General features: G+C 42.9%; 1 protein-coding gene across 1 annotated transcript; it reads right to left on the bottom strand.

Annotated features, from left to right (window-relative positions):
* Positions 1 to 1,182: 1,182 nt before the first annotated feature.
* RDH11 (retinol dehydrogenase 11) lies at positions 1,183 to 20,604 on the bottom strand. Its single transcript, XM_010335189.3, has 7 exons — positions 20,468 to 20,604; positions 18,067 to 18,185; positions 17,579 to 17,734; positions 16,285 to 16,389; positions 15,368 to 15,577; positions 10,410 to 10,599; positions 1,183 to 2,778 (listed from the first exon to the last, which is right to left on the bottom strand). The coding sequence occupies exons 1-7, from the start codon at positions 20,539 to 20,541 to the stop codon at positions 2,676 to 2,678; spliced, it is 957 nt and encodes a 318-aa protein (XP_010333491.1). The 5' UTR covers positions 20,542 to 20,604; the 3' UTR covers positions 1,183 to 2,675.
* Positions 20,605 to 23,313: the final 2,709 nt, after the last annotated feature.

Below are 23,313 nucleotides of genomic sequence, written 5' to 3'. Positions count from 1 at the left end.
TGTCTCCTGGGCTCTCATTTTTATTAGATCAAGTTCATTGGCTGCTGATTCAGCACACTTTGGTTGAGCTCTGAATATGCACTGAGCACAGAGATGACCAAGCCTGAGGTTACTGTCAGTGTACTGTGTAAGTTCCACAACACAATCCTGGGACTTGTCACCGTACAGAAATAAGGGGAAGGTGCAAAAAAAAAAAAAAGGTTAATAGCCTGGGGCTGGGCACCACGACCCACACCTGTACCCCAGCACTTTGGGAGGCTGAGGCGGTAGGATCTTAGACAAGCCTGGGCAACAAAGCAAGACTCTAATAAAAATGAAAAGAAAAATTGCCCGAGATGATCAAGAAATGTGAAAAAAGTGGTCTGTGAAGAGTGTAAAAAATGTAAGTAGGAAATGGTGAATGAATAATCAGATTATCATACAACCTAAATTAAGAGTATGTGGCTTGAGACTGCACTGTTTAGACTCTGGGACAAATTATTCTTTAGAATGAGAAATCATTGCATAACTATAAGAATTAACAGTGTTTTCTTCTTTTGACTATAATTAAGCTTTTATTTCTTAGTTGTTATTCTGGTAAATGAAAACAAAAAAATCATCAAAAAATTTTTATTTGTCATTGACAGTCCAATATAAATTAAGTAAAATATTAATTCATTTATTCTGTACTATTATCAGAATTCTTCCATAAAACAACCATTTCTAAACATATAGCTTAATGGTCAAAACAAGTTCAATAAAAGATTAATTTACAAATATCAGAAGTGAAGACTGTGGTCCTATTAACTCTTTCTCCCACCAAAATTAAAATACAATTGTCATGCCAGGAAATCACAAACTCTTTTAGAATAGCACACTCCAAACAAGTGATGGGAACACTACTAATTCCTCAGACTTCCTTTGGCAGCGTTACTTTTGATAAAGATTCTCCAAATAAAATAAAGAATTTTGGCACATAGACCTTTTATTGTCAAGACAATATAAGGAAATGCCCCCAAAAGATTATTAAATTGACCATAATTACCAATATCAGTCCCTAAGATAATTTTTCTGAGGGTTTTTTGTTTGTTTGTTTGTTTATAGGATTTTTTTTTGCCACAATGGTTATTGTTCAGATAGTACCTCATCAGTCTTGGGTGCTGGCCCTCAATTCCTCCATAGCTATGTTAGTATAGTACTGTCTTTTGTTATTTTCTTAGTCTTTAGACCCTTCAATTCATGCATTATCTCCCAGCATTCTCCTCCTTTTTTTTGACTTCCCTGCTACCCATGTACTCTTGGTACCCACGTTGGGTGGTTCCCAACATATACAGAATCAGTTTCCCTTTGCGGAGTTTTATTTGCATAAAGAATGGCACTGGTTTGCCTCATCTCTGATTATTGTGCATTTTGAACTTTGTGAAAATACTCCCTTGGCATAAATACACAGGAAGACACACAAAAATATACACAGTGACAATGACCAAATAGCCTTTCTTCTCATTTTCTAAGAGAAACTAAGGCACAAAAAAGGAGGCTTCCATGGGCCTGGGGTCACTAACTGGAGTCCAGTGGCCTATCTTTTCATAGTGTTCCTCTTGTTACCTACTTCCTGGTCTGAGAAACACGAAAATGATGGTTTGAACTTGATTATAATTTCTGCCTCCCCTACATTCCTGCCATTCCCCAAACCTCACAAGCTTCTTAGAAAAGGAAGCTCTTCTGTGGTTTAGACATAAGACAGCATCTTAACAGTGGTGGCTTTAGGTTGTCAGCAACAAGGCCATGCCATAATCCAGCCTCAGTTAAGAATCTCCCGAGACCAGGAGGAGGAGGCTGCGGTGAGCCGAGATCGCGCCATTGCACTCCAGCCTGGGTAACAAGAGCGAAACTCCATCTCAAAAAAAAAAAAGAATTTCCTGAGAGAATCCAGAAGTTGGTGTATGACAGTTAAAAGAGGTCAGGGTCAAACCCTGCTCTTTTTTTTTTTTTCCTAAGACAAAGTCTCACTCTGCCGCCCAGGCTGGAGTGCAGTGACAGGATCTCAGCTCACAGTAACCTCCACCCTCTGGGTTTGAGTGATTCTCCTGCCTCAGCCTCCAAAGTAGCTGTGATTACAGGTGTGCACCACGATGCCTGTCTAATTTTGTATTTTGGTAGAGGCAAGATTTCACCACATTGGCCATTCTGGTCTCAAACTAGTGACCTCCAGTGATCCACCACGCCTGGCCAAGTCCTGCTCTTGAGCCAAGTTACTGTGATTCATGGAGTTTAGCTGAGATTGCAGTGTGGCCCTCATGAAATGAAGACTAGTTGGTTGGGAGGAACTGAACTGTGAACAAAAAAGCTAGTCCAAATTGGCATAAATCATCCCCGCTACAGCTTAGATTCTCCTATGTAGCAGTAGCTTTCAGAAGGAAAATATGAGCTCTGCAGGTCATATGAGGGTCTTCTTATTATATTATGACATCTCTAGTAACTCTGGCAGCAACAGAAGAAAAGTAAATCTGGATATGATAGACACTTAGATGAATCTGGCAGTACACTGGGTTTTAACTGGACACCAAGCAGTAAAGTCTGGAAGGTTTTGCTCTCTTTGTGCTAAAGGTTGGAAACCTTGAAGGAGAATCATTTTGGCAAGAAGTATTGTGTAATCCGCTGCAGTCTTCTCTTGGGTCCAACTCCCACTGCCACTGTTAGTCCATTGGGAGACCCAGCAGGTCACAACTGACGTCCCACAGCCGCCTTGCTACTGTCTCGTTACGAGCTTGGGCAGAGACCCATGCCACATGACAGTCACTGGAAGGTAAAGAGAGAGGTATGAAGCACAGTGTTAAGAATGAAGTCTGCCATCTGCCTGAGATAAGGAATATGACATAAAAACAACCAGGGATCACATGTCCTCCAAGCACTTCACAGGGCCAGTGTTTGTCCTATCTCTTCATTCTCGTCCTTACCCAGAGAAAATATAATTGCCATTTTAGATCTCCTCACTAGATCAATTCTGATCAGAATGCTTTGTTTGATATATAATGTATACATTTGGTCTTTATATTCCCCTATTTATATAATTAAACTAATATCAGTGCCTGCCTGACATCCATGTATATCCAACTTCTTCAAGTAAGTCCATAGGGCCATTCTACAGGGCCTTGGATAATGTTATATAGCTGAGATCCTGCTATTCACACTGGTCAGAGATGCTTGGAGAGGTTAAAAAAAAAAAAAAAAGCTTATTTCTGAACTACCTGAAGTTGTAACTGTTTGTAAACGCATATGAGAAGTAAAGCCAGCTTCAAAAACAACAAAAGGAAAAGGCGACAGCAGAAAAGAAATGGTAAAACCAAGGTACCAGGTGTCTTGGTTCGTTTTGTGCTGCTGTAACAGAATACGACAGACTGCATAATGACAATGAGCAGACAGAAACTGGCTTATGACTATGGAAGCTAAGAAGTCCAAGATCAAGGGGCTGACATCTGATGAAGGCCTTCTTGCTGTGTCATAACAAGATGGAAGGTATCACATGGGCAAGAGAGGGAAGGGGACCCAAGTCATCCTTTAATAAGGAATCCACTCCCAGGATAATGAACCCATTCCAGAGACAATGGCATTAATCCATTCATGAGGGCTGCCCTTGTGACCTAATTTACTTCCTAAAGGTCCTACCTCTCTACCCTGCTGTATTGAGGCTTAAGTTTCCAACATATGAACCTTGAGGGACATATTCAAATTATAGCAAAGTGTTTTATATACCCTCTCTTCGTTGTAAATCCAAGTTTGTTTGTTTTTGGAGATGGAATCTTACTCTGTCACCCAGGCTGGAGTGCAATGGCCCAATCTCAGCTCACTGCATCCTCTGCCTCCCAGGTTCAGGCAATTCTCCTGTCTCAGCCTCTGGAGTAGCTGGGATTATAGGCACCCACCGCCATGCCAGGCTAATTTTTCCATTTTTAGTAGAGACAGGGTTTTGCCATGTTGGCCAGGCTGGCCTCGAACTCCTGACCTGAAGTGATCCGCCTGCCTCAGCTTCCCAAAGCGCTCAGATTACAGGTATGAGCCACTGCACCCAGCCTGTAATTCCAAGTTTTATAATTCTGATGCAGAAAAATTTTTTAAGGACAATTCTTACTCATTTTTGTATTCTCTGGATCTGGTACACATCTGGTAAGCATTCAATCAAAGTTGAAAAAAAATGATTGAGGCTGGGTGAGGTACACATCTGGTAAGCCTTCAATCAAAGTTGAAAAAAAAAATGATTGAGGCTGGTTGAAACCCCATCTCTACTAAAAATAAAAAAATTAGCCAGGCATGGTGACATGAGCCTGTAATCCCACCTACTCAGGAGGCTGAGGGAGGAGAATCCCTTAGACCCAGGAATCGAAGGTTGCAGTGAGCCGAGATCATGCCACTGCATTCTAACCTGGGCGATAGAGCGAGACTCACTCTACAACAAAAACAAAAACAAAAAGATGATTGAGTGAATGGATTGCAATCTTTAAAGTCATGTGAGAAAGCAATTTTTAAAAGTATACTATTTCAAGAAAATTGCTTCCTCAGTATTCTAAGCAAATTCTGAAGGTGAAAGAGTTGAGAAGCATATTATGCAAACTTTCAACACCATGTCCAGAAAGACAGTGGGATTCAAAGTGTGTGCCACAAACCAGCAGCAGGAGCATCAACTGGGAGCTTGTTAGAAATTCTCCGGCCCTACTCCAGACATACTGAATCAGAATCTTTAGGGTCGTCGTCCAGGAATCTGTTTTCAACTAGCTCTCCAGATAATTCTTGAACACACTAAAGTTTGAGAAATACCGTTTCAAAATATCTTCACATTTACAAAACAAGTCTTATCAGTACCTCCGTTTAAGAAGACTCACCAGTATGACCAGTACAGCTTGCCATTTCTTAATGAAAAGACCATCAGTGAGAACCACAAGGCTCTGTATCACTCTCTGGAAATGACTCAGCCTTAGTCAGCCTTTGCATCCTCCACTGCACTGTGCCTTATACTCATAAGGTTACAGTGAAGAGCAGAGGACACAATTGACATGAAGTTTCCTTGTAGGCTATAAAAAGTTTTCAAATACTACAGCAAGAGCTTTTTGGTTGTTGCTGTTTTTTTTGTTTTTTTTTTTTGAGACAAAGTCTCACTCTGTCACCCAGGCTGGAGTTCAGAGGCACGATCTTGGCTCACTGCAACCTGCACCTCCCAGGTTCAGGCAATTCTCCTGCCTCAGCCTCCTGAGTAGCTAGGATTAAAGGCGTGTACCATTATGCCCAGCTAATTTTTGTATTTTTAGTAGAGACGGGGTTTCACCACGTTGGTCAAGCTGGTCTTGAACTCTTGACCTTATGATCCTCCTATCTCGGCCTCCCAAAGTGCTGGAATTATAGGCGTGAGGTTGTTTTTTTTTTTTAGATAGGGTCTCACTGTTGCCCAGGCTGGAGTGCAGTGGCACGATCGCAGCTCACTACAACCTTGACTTCCCCAGGCTCAAGTGATCCTCCTACCTCAGCCTCCCAAGGACCATAGGCACATGCCACCACACCCAGCTAATATTTACATTTTTTGTAGAGATGGGGTCTCACTATGTTACCTAGGTTGGTCTTGAACTCCTGGGCTCAAGCGATCTGCCCACCTCAGCCTCCTGAAGTGTTGAGATTACAAGTACGAGCCACCAAACCCAACCAAGTAAGAGCTATTTAAGTGTGCCTATGGAATCAGCATGGTCACAGTATTGATATTTCCAGTGGGCTTTTGCTAACAATTCATACAGGTAAAAGATAAACTAATTTCAAAACTGACCACAGTGTTATAGTAATCAAGATAGTGTGATATTAACATAAGGATAGACATTCAAATGAATGGAACAGAATTAAAAGTGCAAACATAAACACTTATATTTATGGTCAATTGATTTTTGACAAGCTTACTGTTATACATTGAATTGTGTTCCCCCAAAATTAATATGTTGAAGCCCTAACTCCCAATGTGACTGTATTTAGAGATAGGGCCTTTAAGGAGGTAATTACAGTTAAATGAAGTCATCAGGGTAGGGCCCTAATCCAACAGGATTGGTGTCCTTATAAAAAGAGGAAGAGTTACCAGGAGTGTGTGTACATAAAGGAAAGGTCATGTAAGGGCTTAGAGAGAAGGCATCCATTGGAAGTCAGGAAGGCAGCCCTCACCAGAGACCAACCAGGCCAGCACCTTGATCTTGGACTTTCAGTCTCCAGAAGTGTGAGAAAGTAAGTTTATGTTGGGTAAGCCACCCAGTCTGTGGGATTCTGTTATGGCAGCCTGAGCAGACTAACACAGCTACCAAGACAATTCAATGGGGAAAAAACTGTCTTTTCAACGAATGGTGCTAAGGAAACTGGATATTCACATGCAAAAGAATGAAGGTAGACCCCTACTTCATATCATATACAAAAATTAGTTCAAAGCTGGGCATGGTGGCTCACACCTATAATCCCAGCACTTTGGGAGGCTGAGGTGCGTGGATCACCTGAGGTCAGGAGTTGGAGATCAGCCTGACTAACATGGCAAAACCCCATCTCTATTAAAAATACAAAATTTAGCTGGGTGTGGTGGTGTATGCCTGTAGTTCAGCTACTCAGGAGGCTAAGACAGAAGAATTTCTTGAACCCAAGAGACAGAGGTTGCAGTGAGTGGAGATCACACCACTGTATGCTTGCCTAGGCAACAGAGCAAGACTTTGTCTCAAAAAAAAAAAAAGTTCAGAATAGATTACAGACCTATATAATGCTAGAACTATAAAACTATTAGAAGAAAACATAGTAGTTGCTATGGTTTGAATGTATCCCTTAAAAAACCACATGTTGGAAACTTAATCCCTCTGCCCTGTGAACAGATTGATTAATAAAGGCTCTGCCCCCATACATAGATTAATTTCACTATTGTGAAAGTGGGTTTGTTCTTGCTTGCCCTCTCACTGTGTGATGCCCTCTGCCATGTTATGACACAGCAAGAAGGCCCCAACAAGATGCCAAGCACCATGTTCTTAGACTTCTCAGCCTCCAGAATCATGAGCTAAGTAAATTTCTTTGTAACTTACCCAGTCTGTGGTATTCTGTTACAGTAACAGAAAACTGTCTTTACTAAAGACAGTAGTACATCTTTGTGACCTTGGGTAAGGCAATGATTTCTTAGATACAAGTGCACAAGTGATAAAAAACAGATAAACTGGACTTCATCAAAATTTAAGACTTTCATATTTCAAAAGACACCATTAAGAAAGTTAAAAGACGGCCGGGCGCGGTGGCTCACGCCTGTAATCCCAGCACTTTGGGAGGCCGAGGCGGGTGGATCACGAGGTCAAGAGATCAAGACCATCCTGGTCAACATGGTGAAACCCCGTCTCTACTAAAAATACAAAAAATTAGCTGGGCATGGTGGCGCGTGCCTGTAATCCCAGCTACTCAGGAGGCTGAGGCAGGAGAATTGCCTGAACCCAGGAGGCGGAGGTTGCGGTGAGCCGACATCGCGCCATTGCACTCCAGCCTGGGTAACAAGAGCGAAACTCCGTCTCAAAAAAAAAAAAAAAAACAGAAAAAAAGAAAGTTAAAAGACAACCCACAGAATGAGAGAATATTTGCAAATTATGTATCTGACAAGGAACTTGTATGTAGGCTATTAAGAACTCTTGCAACTCAACAATAAAAAGATAATTATCCAATTTAAAAATGGGCAAAGGACTTGAATAGACGTTTCCCCAACAAAGATACAAGTTAACAAAAAAAGCACATGAAAAAATGTCCAACATCATTAGTAGGAAAATGAAAACAAAAACAAGATATTCCTTCATACTCATTAGGACAGCTAAACTCAAAAGGAGAGACAATAACAAGGGCTGTTAAGGACGTGAAGTAATTAGAACACTCATACACTGCTGGTGGGAATGTAAAATGGTGCAGTCATTTTGGAAAAATTTGGCAGTTCCTCAGCAGTTAAACACAGTTACCATATAACCCAGAAATTCTACTTCTATGTACCCAAGAGAAATGTCCACACAAAAATTTCTACACAAATGGTCACAGCAGTATTATTCAAATACTAAAAAGTGCAAACCCAAATGCCCGTCACCTGATAAATGAATAAATAAGATGTGGCAAATCTATGCAACGAAGTGTTATGCAGCAATCAAAAGAAATTAAGTACTGACACATGCGTTGGCATGGATGAACCTTGATAACATTAGGTTAAGTAAAAGAAGTCAGTCACAAAAGGCCACATATCATATGATTCCATTTATATGAAATGTCCAATATAGGCAAATTCTTAGAGATATAAAGCAGGTTAGTGGTTACAGGCAGAAAGAAGAGCCAGTGCAAAACTCTTAAGGCTTCAATCAAAACAGACTTGTGTATTCATTTCTTGATGGTGGTCTACATGGTTGCTGTTGGATCTTCAAAATGAATTAAGAATCCACAGCACAAGAAAGGCTCTTCGAAAGTCAATTCAACAGTAAGTTATGGATTTACAGCTGACTTTCTTTAAATCACTCAGTCAAAACCAAGATACAGGGTATTTTTTTCTTCTTCTTCTTAAAATCTCCAGAGAAAAAGAATCCAGTCACTCTTGGAAAATCAATCCAGTGTGCTACATAAACCTATCTTCTTATACTTCAGAACCACATTTCCAACTATCTGCTATACATTTCTACTTGCATGCCTTATAGATAACACTCAACATGTACAGAGCCAGGTTTATTACACAGTGGACAACTGTTACTCTTTGGCTGAACATTCTTCTTTCTTTCGGCCACAGCAACCTGATTTCCTTCTGCAGAATTACCTTTTCCCCTCAATATAGTTTGAAGAGAGCATTAATAAAGTGGCCGTCTTCCTCTAATCAAAGAGTGAAAATGAAGGGATGGGAGAAAGAAGAAGATCCAACGCTTCCTCCCCAGAGTGGATGGTAAGCAACAAAACCTAAAGACTGAAGAGAGCTGGCGTTCACTCACCCTGGTAGCAGTGCCCCAGCTAGCTGACTGCCACTCTGTTCTAAGCCTGTCTCTTCAGACTTCCCTTTCAACCTAGGGGTCCCTCCTCTCCCTACTAATATTTTAATAACTTCCTTCTTGCTTAAGCTAGCCAAAGTCCATTTCCATTGCTTTGGAATCCAAGAACCCTAAGTTCCACACTACTTTTCCGTGTCTGCTGTCTTAGTTAATGTCATCATCAACCTCAGTCAGGCTTGAAATTCAGGTTAGCAAATCCTTCCCCCATCCCCTCATTTAATTAATCATCCAGTGATAAAAATTCTGCTGCTTCAGGGCCTCTTTCACATTACCATTCCTCTCATTCCAACTTTCAGGAACTCTCACTCTCACTAGAAACAAAGTTTCTAAAGCACAGACCAGATTATGTCTCTCTACTGAAACAACTTCTGGGGCTCCTCCACAAGGCTGGCATCATAGGCCTTTCATAACCTGTCTCCGTTTCTTTCCCATCTTAATGCTATTTTCAGCTTCTTTCCTAAAATTTCCATAATAACCTGAAGTAGAGGTAAAAACATGTTAAAATTTTGATCTTATGTGATGCCTGGAATTTGCTTCAAAATAATATGGGAGAAGAAAAATATTGAAAAGCATAGAGAATGGGGCTAGGGCAGAACTGGCCATGAGTTAATGGTAGCTGAGGCTCCGTTATATGCAGGTTCAGTGCACAATTTTACCTACCCCTGTGTTATGTTCAAAGTTCTCTATATTTACATCATTTTAAAAGTCTTCACTTATTCAAGAAGGGAGTCCATAGGTAGTATTTCAATCCTGAAGACAACAGAGAAATACACATTCAAATTCTTTTTTTTTTTTTTGAGGTGGAGTTTCACTCTTGTTGCCCAGTCTGGAGTGCACTGGCATGATCTCAGCTCACTGCAACCTCCGCCTCCTGGGTTCAAGTGATTCTCCTACCTCAGCCTCCCAAGTTGCTAGGATTACAGGTATGTGCCACCACACCCAGCTAATTTTGTATGTTTAGTAGAGACAGGGTTTCTCCACGTTGGTCAGGCTGGTCTCGAAATCCTGACCTCAGGTGATCCACCCAACGCGGCCTCCCAAAGTGCTGGGATTACAGGTGTGAGCCATTGCAACCCGCCTCAAATTCTTTTAAATGTAAAACAATAGAACTAGCAATCCAAAAAAGAAAACTGGACTGATATAACAAAGATAGGAAGAAAACAAACAGAATACATAATTATCAATATAAAAGCATAAGTAAAATAAAATGGTAACAGTTATCATAAACAAATCAGTCAGATTCCCCTATTAAAGGTAAAAACTCTAGAGTTAAAAGACAAAAGCTATATTAGACAATGTACTTTTTAAAAAGGGTATACCAGACAAATCCAAATTATCTCCTTTGAGCAATAAAATCTCATCTTCAAAAAGAGATAACATTCATACCTGAAATGACTGCCACTTAGAATCTCAAGACCTTCTGTTAAGGCACAGTGCAGGCTGGTCTGGGCTCCCTGCTGAGGAGTCTTGATGAAAAAGGAGAAAAGCCACCACATCCATCTCATGAAGGATGAGTGCCGAATCAGTTCAGATTGGACTGTGCCAGGGTGTACAGAATACGTCGTAACGCCAGAGCCTGGTAGGGGGTGGCATGAAGAGAGGGGAAGACAAGCCTTGATTTTGCAGAATGGCCCAAAACAGCAAAGGATGTAAATAAAGACGTAACCTTCACACATGGACTCTTTGCCCATGGTGACATCAGAAGTACTGCTTATAGTAATTTATACTTACATCTCACATATCTAAGAAGGCTCTAGAGTTGACAGTGCTAAGGACCTCTGTGCATTTGCAACTGGAAACTTCCCTGTCAGGAATCAGCAGAGCTAAGACTCATCCTCTCAGCAGCACTTAACATTGTTGACCACCCCTTCTTTTTTTCTTTTTTAGAAATGGGGTCTCCCTATGTTGACCAGGCTGGTCTTGAACTCCTGGCCTCAAGCAATCCTCCCACCTTGCAGGCATGAGCCACCACACCCAATGCATTTCCCTCCCTCCATCACTTCCCTTCCTTCCTTCTCTCCTTCCCTCTCTCTCTCACTCTTTCTTTCTCCAGCGTTAGATCTGTAGTGAACACATCTTTTTTTTTTGAGCCAGAGTCTCGCTCTGTTGCCCAGGCTGGAGTGCAGTGCTAAGATCTTGGCTCACTGTAACCTCTACCTCCCAGGTTCAAGCAATTTTCCTGCCTCAGCCTCCCAAGTAGCTGGGACTACAGGCGTATGCCACTATGCCCGACTAATTTTCGCATTTTTAGTAGAGACAGAGTTTCATCATGCAGGCCAGGCTGGTCTCGAACTCCTGACCTCAAATGATCTGCCCGCCTTGGCCTCCCAAAGTGCTGGGATTGCAGGCACCCATCTGCTTCTTAGTCTTCTTTTTCACTGGCTTCCATGAGCCTACACAACTTCTGGTTTTCCTAACCTTTCTGGCTGCTCTGTCTCTGTTTTCTGGACCAGTTCATCATCTTCTATGCAAACATTAAATGTTGGAGTTCTCATGGCTCACCAGACTCCCTCTCCATAATTCTACAGTGCTCACATTTTGTCCACAGCCCAAATTGCTCCTCTGAAAAGCAGACACACCAGGTATCAACACAATGTGGTGGTTATGGGCATGGAGTTTGTAGACTGCGCAGTTTCAAATCCTGGCTGCACTCATTAGCTGTGTAACCTTGGGCAAGTTCCCTTTTGTGACTCATTTCTTCATCCCTAAAGTGGGAATAATCATAATACCTACACCTCACAGGGTTGTCTGAGGATTAAATGAGTTCATCTATGTTAAAGATCTTAGAAGAGTGCCTGATGCAGCCAGGTGTGGTGGCTTACCCTGTAATCCTAGCACTTTGGGAGGCCAAGACAGGGGAATTGCTCAAGCTCAGGAGTTCTAGACCAGCATGGGCAACATGGTGAAACCCCGTCTCTACTAAAATACAAAAAATTAGCCGGGTGTGGCAGCATGTGCCTGTAATCTCAAGTATTTGGGAGGCTGAGGCAGGAGAATCACTTCAACCCAGGAGGCAGAGGCTGGAGTGAGCCGATATCATGCCACTCCCCTCCAGCCTAGGTGACAAAGCGAGACTCAATCTCAAAAAACAAAACAAAACAAAACAAAACAAAGAGTGCCTGATGCATGGTAACCACTAAATGACACTTTTCTACATGCAATTTCAGGCCCCCAGTCCTTTATTAAAAACACAGGGGCCAGACATACTTCAATTTTTTCCTGCTTGTAGAAAGGTAATACGAAATGCATAGATATACTGCCTATTATCTAATCTCCCTAGTACAGGAGATGTTTTGCTGCCAAATGAGTTTTGGTGTAAAGCTTATGAAGAAACAGAATTTTTCAGGTCTTTGTGGACTGACAACTACAGACAGCACTGTGAGTATGTATTATTCCCAAGTACCTACTCTACCCATAGTAACGCAGACTCAGAGGTCCCAAAATGATTTCTACTTTTAAAGCCAAACCCGGTTCTTGCAGTGTTCCCGACATGCCCAGTCAGGCAAAAGGGTTCTTGATGAATGCCCACTTAAAGCATGCATCTCCAGTCAACAAGCTCTGTGGTTTTTCTACCTTAAATACCTTTCAGGAGTGTCTGCTACCCTCCATCTCTACCACCTAGTCCAAACTACCCTGATTTCTTACCTCCGCTGATGAAATCAACTGCTGCAACCTCTCTTACCCCCATGTTGAAAGGCTTTAATTTTAAAGGTTTCCCATTGCTCTTAGAATAAAAACTAAAATCCTTACTGTGGCTTCTAAGGATCTGGCCTCTACCTATCTCACCAGTCTCAGCTCAGATCTTTATTACTTTTGCTTTCTACAACCTACCCACGGTAACCTTCATTGTTTCTCAAATGGAGCCCGGACCTTTGTACAGTCTCTTCCTATTGCCTGGAATGTTTCTCAGCCTCTACATTCTTTTTTTTTCTGAAAGAGTTTCGCTCTTGTCACCCAGGCTGGAGTGCAGTGGTGCAACCTCATCTCACTGCAAACTTTGCCTTCCAGGTTCAAGCAATTCTTCTGCCTCAGCCTCTCCGGTAGCTAGGATTACAGGTTGCCCACCAGCACACCTGGCTAATTTTTGCCTTTTTGGTAGAGACAGGGTTTCACCAAGTTGGCCAGGCTAGTCTCGAACTCCTGACCACAGGTGATCCACCTGCCTTGGCCTCCCAAAATGCTGGGACTTTAGGCGTGAGCCACTGTGCCTGGCCTCAGCCTCCATATTCTATTAGTGCCTCTAATCCGTTTAATTTATAATCATCCTTCCTTCGGGGCTCAGCACGCAACTCACTTCTTCAGAAAAGTCTTCCCTGAACGCTCAGACTGAATAAGGTCCCTGCACTAAAATCCATTGTAAGTCCTGGTACTTCTCCTTTATAACATTTATCACAATTATAATTAAACAGCCACAATAAAAAGGAAACAATCCAGATGTTGTTAAGGAAATGGATAAATACACTAAGGCACATATATACTATGAAATACAACACAGCCAATACAATGAATGGGGTAAATCCGTATGTACTAAATGGAAAGATCTCCAAGATACTGTGTTAAAGTTTCAGTTCCTTGTGCATGATACATACATATGCAAATGCATAGGAAAATTATTGTAAAGGGGCACACAAGCTGTTGATAATGGTCATGTGAAGGGAGAAGAGCAGGGGAAGAGGGGAATAAATAAATGAAGGGAGCTTTTCACCTTTAGTTCTATATACTTCCATATGCTTTCAACTTTTTTTTTTTTTGGTAGAGATGAGGTCTCACTATTTTGTCCAGGCTGATCTTGAACTCCTAGCCTCAAGTAATCCTCCCGTTTTGACCTCCTAAAGTGCCTGGGATTAAAGGTGTGAGCCACTGTGCCTGGCCTTATTTGAACTTTTTACAATGAGAATTATTCATGCATTACTAGACTGATTTACATGTAACAATTTGTATAAAGACTTGCTAATTATCTTTCTCCCCCATTAGATGTAAACCAAACCAAGGAAGAGACTATACCTATCTTGTTCACCAACTCATCCCCAGTCCCCTAAACCAGTGCATGGAACAGCATGGGCACTGAATACATGTCTGCTGAATGATTAAATGAGTGAATCTTCTGTCATACCAGGGTTCTTTTACTGCACCCTAATGATTTTCCACTGAATCCTCACAACTATCAGTTACCTCATTCACGTATTAGTCCACTTTCATCCACTTCTTACCATTGGCCCCATCTTTCCACCTCCAGGCCACCCTAGCTCTCTGTTCAACTATTTGGATAGTTTTAACCATCCAGTAACCCTTATCTATCCTAAGCTGATCGATGTCATACCCTAGACACAAACTGGGCACATGGACTGAGCTAACCACCAGCTTCCTTCACATCTCACAGCTGTACATTGGTAGGATGATCCTGTTCCAACTACAGGGTACCCATGCCTAATTCCTTGAACCTGCATTCTGCCTGCCTCAATATCTAGCATAGTTCACCCTTGATTTCCCTTCTCTTTAATAGAAATCCGGAGTACGCAGTGCTAAGGACCTCTGTGTATTTGTGACTGGAAACTCCCCTTTCCAAGCATATATTTCCCTCTTATTTGAATCTTTGCAAGGGAGACCTCTGTCCCTCCATATTCCCAGTAACTGTTTTATTCTACTGCCTTTATCTAGTCCCAGTTCAGGCCCTTCCCTTCTACTCAGTCTCACTGAGTAAAACATCTTGCTTATGAAGCCTGAATTAATTACGACAATAAACTGTGAAACAGTCCCATTTTACATATGAAGAAGGAAGTCTTAAAAGTTAAGTAACGGCCAGGAGCTCATGCCTGTAATCCCAACACTTTGAGAAGCGAGGTGGGTAGATCACTTGAAGTCAGGAGTTCAAGACCAGCCTGATCGACATGGTGGTGAAACCCTGTCTCTGCTAAAAATACAAAAATTAGCTAGGTGTGGTGGCACACGCCTGTAGTCCCAGATACTCGGGAGACTGAGGCAGGAGAATTGCTTGAACCCTGGAGGCAGAGGTCAGCAGTGAGCCAAGATCACACCATTGCACTCCAGAGAGCAAGACTCTGTCTCAAAAAAAAAAAAAAAAAAAAAAAAGTTAAGTAACTTGCTATAGATCACACAGCTAGTAAGTGGAAAAGCCAGGCCTTCAGACTCAAAGTCAGAGTCTCACCGTCCCCAGCTAGCCACCTCCAATATTCAGTTGTGGACTACTTACTAAAACTATACTCAGTTATAGCCACGGAAACAGGTCTTCTCCAGGTGATGGACTCTGGAAACAGTTTCCACTCCTGTGGTTTTACCTGCCTCTCTCTGACTCATGCCTCCACACTCATTTCCTCCAGGCCCACCTTTTAGTCTCCGAGCCAGTTCCCGGGTGAAGAGGATGTTGGCTAGCTTGCTGTGACAGTAGGCCAGGCCTGAATTGTAGAATTTCTCGCCCTGCAGGTTATGGAAGTGGATCCTTCCCAGGAGATGTGCAAGGGAAGACACATTTACTATCCTTGATGGGGCTGATTCCTTTAGTTTCTCTAGCAGCAGATGGGTCAGGAGGAAGTGACCTGTTGAGAAGTATTAGAATTAACGAAGTTCAGAGCCATATGGGAATAATAGGAGTCACGGTGAGTAGTCCTCAGCTATGGGAGGCAGAGAATTCAGAAATAAAGTCTTTCCCTCCAACTTTTCATTATCAACTAGAAAACAAGTTCCGTGAAGGTTCAGAGAAACAACAATAGCCAAAGACATGCGAAATCCTTATATGAGCGAGATAGCTCTAGACTACGTGAATATGAAGTCCCAGCGCATTCCTACTTTGGTTAATCTCATTCTTAAGAGCCGGTTGGCTGGGTGTAGTGGCTCACAGCTGCAATCTCAGTACTTAAGGAGGCTGAGGCAGGAGGGTGCTTGAGGCCAGAAGTTTGAGACCAGCCTCAGCAACATAGCAATACCCTGTCCCTACAAAAAAAGAGCAGATGGCCTATACCTGGTTCTGGCCACAAGGATCACTACTAAGAAAGGAACACAGTCCCCTAAACCAATTAGGCTATTAAAAAAATGCACCTGAATCTGAATCACAGATTAAAAAGTGGGCAGAACCTGGAACAGGCCTCAGGTATTCCTCAGCTGTCAGGTAGGAGATTATTATGCACACGTAGTCTACTCTGGTCCTGAGGTTCAATCACACCAGAAGAAGGCTCAATCTGACCCTTAAGTTTTCCGAAGAGAATTTTGGTTCTCTCTAGCTTTGTGATAAGGCCAGATTTCTTACCCAAGTGGTTGACTCCTATGTGCATCTCAAAGCCATCTGCCGTCTTCGAGTAGGGACACATCATCACTCCTGCATTGTTGATCAAAATGTGGAGGTGCTTTTCCTCTGCAGGGACAAGACAATGGAACATGGAAATGGCTAGCCAAAGCTAGTACACCTTAGAAACCTGCCTCACACTCAGGCTTTGAAAGTGAGGATGCAGGACTTCAATCTTCTCTCCATTGTCCCTTCATACTTATTTTCTATTGTTTTTCATTTTAAGACTTTAGTTGAATCCCACCTCCTTTTACTATGGGGCAAAATGCCATTTTACACTACCAAATGACCTTCCTGATCTTTGTAGTTCAGGAGCTACTTACTCACTGCTTTTGGGAATTCTTCCATCCACCTCTCCCAATAAAAAGACTTCCCAAGCCAAATGGAAAGATTCCAAAGCAAGAGAAAAATGAATGTTCTCTATGTGCCTCTGCCCCGGGATTCAGATCCCCAAAGAAATACCTCCTTGCTTCACCTCTTTATTGTATCTTCCAACTCTCTCTCACGGTTCATTTCCTCATGTGGTTTGTAATTTATAACTGTGAGTTCACATCAGTGAAACTTTATTCCTTGGAGGCCTACATCCCTGGGCTATGAAGGGATATACCTATAGAGTGCTCTTGGATTTGCTTTTGATGAGACAATACAGGTTTTTATGTTAATTTCCCAGAGTATTACACCAAAAAAAAGAAAAAAAAATCAAACTCATAAATATCCTCATATCATTTGGTGGTATGAATTCAGGCCCCACAGATGATGCCAGCTTGGGGGTTCTAATTTTTTGCAGATGACTCTATCTATCTATATCCTAAAGAGATGGTAAGCTTCATCATGTCCCTGAGTTTTTATTAGCCTCTATACTATGGACCAGATGGCCCTTTGTGAATCTTAACTTTGCATGGAACCTCAAATACAGCTCCAGATCTCAAGGGCCTGTGGCTTCATCTCCTATCCCTGTATAGGTATTTAGACCCCAGACCCTAAAAAGCCCATACTGAGTTCTAAGACTCCCATGAGATTTCTGGCTTCAGCTCTTACTCACTGCTACGATGTTTTGAATTTCTTTTTTGTTTCTGCCTCTGGAGGATATATATCCCTTTGACATAAATCACGTCCCAGTGACTATGAGTTCAGCTACAAAAGTTTTTGGCTATATCTTATCCACCATTTCTATGAGGGAGAGGGACCTTTCCTTTTAGTTAAATCTGCCATGTTGATCTCAAGACCCACAACACAGTCTCTCCAATTCTACACTTACCTGCTAAGAAGCCCTTAGCAAACGCTCGAATAGACTTAGTATCAGACAGGTCCAGTTTCCGCACCAACACCTGCTGGTTTCCTGTCATGGTCCGTATCTCTTTGGCCACCAATTCCCCCTTTTGCACATCCCGGCAAGCTAAATATACTCGAGCTCCTGTCAGCCAACATATGAAAGAGAAACGATCAGCTCTGTTTTTTTGCTGGCATTATAAATCTGATGTTATTTCCAACATTTTTTAAAAACACACATTTTTACTCCTTTACAACAGAGGTACCTGATTAGCAAATAGGGAAGGAAAAATAAATTAATAATATTCATTAAGAGTCCATTATATGCAGAGCATAGTACTAGTTTCAGACCATCAAATCAATGGAATTCTTAAGTGTTCTTGAATTCCAAAACTGACAAGAAACAATGAGAATGAATCATCATCACTGTGAGGGGTAAAACAGCAGTAATAGGAGGTAACTGAAAGGTGAACTTGCCTCTCTGAGCCAACTCTTTGGCTGTCTCCTTCCCGATACCTGTATTGGCTCCAGTGACCACAACTACCTTCCCAGGAAGCTGAACAGTTGATGTACACACTCCACTGGACAGCATTTTCCTGCAGAGAAGGAGAGCTCATCAATTCTTCATTCTCCTGTCTCAGCCAGTAGGTTCCAGCAACTCCCTGTGTCTTCAGGCTGCGGTTTGCTTTAGTTCTTTAGTAACTGTTGTCCTTTTAAAGGTTTAAGGAAAGTTGGAGGAAAGATGATAAAAGTTTTCTGCTTTTGCTCAAAGACAAAAGTGATTCTATTATAAGGGCAAAGCTTACAGCTACTCCCTGTAGCACAAGAACTGGAAGACTATCTGATTAGCCAGGCACCTGGCTTTGATTTGAGCTCTCTCTAAGGCACTTTTGGCTTAGGAAATCACAAGATTCAGCCCAGATGAAGAAAGAATGAGTTTCTGTAGGTCAATCTGTCCACAACTGGCATTTTTATGGCCCTGAGAAATGGCTAATCCATACAAAAAGTTAAAATTATGAAAGCTTGTGACTCTGGGACAAAATAAACAAGGAAAAAAACACTCCCACGCAAGCAGACATACACTCAAAACAAAGAGATTATGTACATACAAAGAGGAGCTGGGATTCAAGTCTTGTTCTAATTAGAGTCCTTGTTTCTAAGTACTGTATTGCCTTTTGCAAATGAATGAATGCACAGACATGGATTGGCAGTTCTCAGACTGTTCTATTCTCTTCTTGGCAATGTTGGGGCTCTGGTTAAAACAATCTGTTGACCAGGAGTTACGTTTTTTTTTGTTGTTTTGTTTTGTTTTTTGAGGCGGAGTTTCTCTCTTGTTACCCAGGCTGCAGTGCAATGGCATGATCTCGGCTCACCGCAACCTCCGCCTCCTGGGTTCAGGCAATTCTCCTGCCTCAGCCTCCTAGGAGTTACATTTTTAAAGAGCATTTCAGCCTTTTTCATTGAACTTGGAATTGCAAGGTACATACTCTTAGCCATTGAAGCTACCTGGTTAATGCAAAAACGCTGACAGGGAGACAGATTAACTAAAGTCATGGTACCCACCAATCATTACCTTCCTCCTCACAGAACTTCCTTCTCCTCCAGGTTGTTTCCCACATCCCTTTACTGTAGTTCCAGGAGTGACAACTTAGTAGGACATATATTTAGCTCTTTCTTCTCCTTAATCAGTAGGAATGAAAGCTACAATCCACCATAAAAGTCCAGCTCTGGCCCAATTCCCATGGCCCTGCTGAGTTGGGAATACGGCTCCTGCAGTATAATTTTTTTTTCCAGGAAAATCCCACTGGGATATGAGCACTATTTTCAGTTCTGGTTCAACTTTTCATTGAGATTCTCTTTGGATAAGAGGATCTCGTGGTGAAAAAAAGATAAAAATCAGTGTTTTCATCTGAATGTGACCAACCGAGGCGGGAGAACTGAGTGTTCAAAAGGGAGAAAAAAATATAACTGGAAGAGGGGCACCAGAGAGAGAAGAGAAAATAAAAATAAAGGAAACAAAGTAAGTGATTGTGATGAGAAATGACTGTGATCTGGCCTGGCTTCAAGCTCCACTGGGAGTAAGACCGCCCACCTAGGGAAAGGGTGTGTCTATTCAGTCACTGGTCCGTCACTACTGGTGACTTACTTAGAACCAATCAGCAGGCTGCCGGTGGTACAGCCCGCTGCTGATTCACTGGGGCACTTGGCCAGCCTTGGGCTGATCTATCACCAGGTCAATACTTTCCTACCATTCTCCTAGCCCTCATCGTCGCGTACCCTACCTAGCTCGTAACTCAGATCCCCAGTGCTCCTGCTAGCAAGGCAGGATAGAACTCATAACCAAACACTCTTCCTTTACACTTTTCTCCTTTACAACATCCGCCCAGAGAACGAATGACTCTAACAGCAACGAGAGAGCAAAGATGGGGCCGCAGATGTTACGATTGATACCAGTTTCAGAGGGCGAAATGTGGAATCGCTCCTTTGTACCTCAGATGCTGGTTCAAGGCGTGGGAATTACGGAGGACACAGCGTGGGGCCATATCCCATTTACAGGTCCGAAACTCAAGCGTCTGAGGTAGCCTTACCCTCGGGATTCCCTGGAGCCAACATCAGGAGGTGCTGAGACAAAGGAAAAACGGGCCAGGGAAAAGTAGGGTGCCCGGAGTGCAGGCCCTTCTCACCGCCTGGGGTCTTGGTTCTCCTCCTGGCATCCAGGACATCTGGACCTCGCCTCCAACCCACCGAAGTCTGGGTCCCGCCATCTTGGAGCCCCCCTCCCAGGGGAGTTTTTCAAGAACGCTTTGGTGGGGATTGTATGTTTCCTTCCCGCCCTCCATCAAGAATTCGCAAGAGAAGGCAATACATTTGCACAGACCTGATTTGGGGCGCAGCCGCATACAGAAGGAAGGGGAAAAGGAGGAGCAGCAGCAGGAGCAGGAGCTCAACCATCTCTGCCGCCTGCAGCGGAACCGGAGCAGGATGCCCCAGCGGTGCTCGTGGACTACGGCTTCTTTTTCTAGACACGCCCCAATTCAAATTGCGACAGCCCAGGGAGCAGAACCCTCTGGGAAATGTAGTCCACAGCTTGGCCGCCTCTGGCTGGCTACGGGGTAGCGCCGCAGCCGACGCTGGCAAAAGCTGAATTACGCACCAGAGACACCACGCATCCCCAACCACCTAGGGCCCAGGGCCTGTGGGATCATTCACCCAGCTCTCCCTGATGGCCACCCGAGGTGTTTGTGAAATCGCTGCAGTCCTCTAACTCCCCAGACCCAAGTCCAGTCCTTGGTTCAGTTTTTCCCAGTCCTGGTTAGGCAGTTACCGCCGTTTCTGCAGGAGATCAGATGTGGGCATCCTGGGAAATGAAAGGCGGATTAAACAGGAGAGGAGTGATCGGAGTGGGACAGTTGGGAAGGTGGGGGAGTGTAAGCCCTTCCTCCTAGAGGATTCCTTTTTCCAGTGGAGAGGAAGAAATAAGTCTTTGAAGACACCATTCCCAGGAAAATCGCTTTATTGTGTCTTCTTGAATTATTATGGCAACTATCATGATTTTTCTAGTGTTTGAGTGTTCGTTGATGACAGAATGTCGTCTTCCTGATGGCTTGGGTCACATATATTAACTCCCAGGGTAGCAATGAATATCTCGGATTGGCACAGTTAGTTCTGCCAACTTATGAAAGTATTTAATCCTGTCCTGAATTAAGGCCATGAACATGTTCTCTGTGAATAAATAGGTTCCCTGTTCAATAGTTTCTTTCATCTGAGGCCATTTCCTAGGGTTGAATGTGAGAGTGTTTTAACCAATCCATATCTGTCTGTGATTCCTTAGTTGTATATAAAAATATTTTCTGGTTCTTTTTTTTTTTTTTTTTTTTTGAGACAGAGTTTCGCTCTTGTTACCCAGGCTGGAGTGCAATGGCGCGATCTCAGCTCACCGCAGCCTCCGCCTCCTGGGTTCAGGCAATTCTCCTGCCTCAGCCTCCTGAGTAGCTGGGATTACAGGCACGTGCCACCATGCCCAGCTAATTTTTTGTATTTTTAGTAGAGACGGGGTTTCACTATGTTGACCGGGATGGTCTCGATCTCTCGACCTCGTGATCCACCCGCCTCGGCCTCCCAAAGTGCTGGGATTACAGGCTTGAGCCACCGCGCCCGGCCTTATTTTCTGGTTCTTTTGCATAATTTCAATTCGGTTAAAATACACATGTTCCAATGCATGGAACATTAAACGTAGCCCTCCAGAACAGGCAAGAATGCTACATGTGTAACAGATGATAATTTGTGCAGTAACATCCAGGTTGACATGTTCTTACACTAGGGACATAAATAAAGTGGGAAACAGGGCCAGTCACGGTGACTCACACCTGTAATCCCAGCACTTCTGGAGGCCAGGGTGACAGATCATGAGGTCAAGAGATGGAGACCATCCTGGCCAACATGGTGAAACCCCGTCTCAATTAAAAATACAAAAATTAGCTGGGTGTGTTGGTGCATGCCTGTAGTCCCAGCTACTCGGGAGGCTGAGGCAGGAGAATCACTTGAACCCAGAAGGCGGAGGTGACCGTTAGCCAAGATTGAACCACTGCACTCCAGCCTGGTGATAGAGTGAGACTCCGTCCCCACCCCCCCCCAAAAAAAAAAAAGCAGGAATCAGGACTGGGGCTAATCAGAAGTCAACATGGTAGATTAGCATCCAAGATGGAGTCACTTTTGTCACCCAGGTTGCGTGCAGGGTCTATTGTGTCCTTAACTATTGAGCTATACTGCCAAAAGATGAAGCTGGAAATTTCTCCCCATACTTATGTGCATTTGAAATATTCACATAAAATTTGCATGTAATTTCAGGTGGTTTATAGATACATTGGAGCCATTAATGAAACCCAGATTAAAAAGCATTAGTTATTTCTACTAAAAAATTAGCCAGTCATGGTGGTATTCATCTGTAGTCCCAGCTCTTTGGGAAGCTGAGGTGGGAGGATTGTTTGAGCCAGGAGTTGGAGACTTCAGTGAGCTAGAATTGCGCCACTGCACTCCCGCCTGGGCGGCAGAGCAAAAACCTGTCTAAAAGCAGAGGAGAGCCTTGAGAAACCCTAACATTATAAAATGAGTAGAGGGAGGGGAGCCCAAAAATTGACTAAGAAAACAGTCAAAGTTGGAGATATATCAGACAGGGTTCAATCGGAAGATAGAAACTACACAATAATTTGAACAGGGAAAGTTTAACAAAAAAAAATTAATTATAATGGGATTGGAGTAATGAGGGACTGGATAGTATAGATGCTGTTAAACTTCTCCTGAAACGAAAAATAAATATTTTATGCTCTGAGGAGGATTTGGTCTCTGTTGCAGCTACTCAACTCTGCTGTTGTAAATGTGAAAGCAGCTATAGATAATATTTGAACAAATTAGTTCAAATGTTATTGTGTTTACTTTTCAAATGTTAATGTGTTCCACAATGGGCTGGATTTGGACTGTGGGTCAGGTTTTGCCAACCTGTGTGCAACTAAGAAAAAGAAAAGAGAACTCTAAAGAAAATAAAAGGATTGGGCACAGTGGCTCACACCTGTAATCCCAGCACTTTGGGAGGCCGAGGTGTGTGATCACCTGAGGTCGGGAGTTGAAGACCAGCCTGCCCAACAGGGTGAAACCTCGTCTCCACTAAAAATACAAAAAAAATAGCTAGGCTAATATTTTTAGATAACCTGGAAGACAAACTCAATG

This window comes from Saimiri boliviensis, chromosome 2 (genome assembly GCF_048565385.1).
Source record: "Saimiri boliviensis isolate mSaiBol1 chromosome 2, mSaiBol1.pri, whole genome shotgun sequence".
NCBI lineage: Eukaryota > Metazoa > Chordata > Mammalia > Primates > Cebidae > Saimiri > Saimiri boliviensis.
This window is presented reverse-complemented; position numbering and strand designations above follow the sequence as displayed.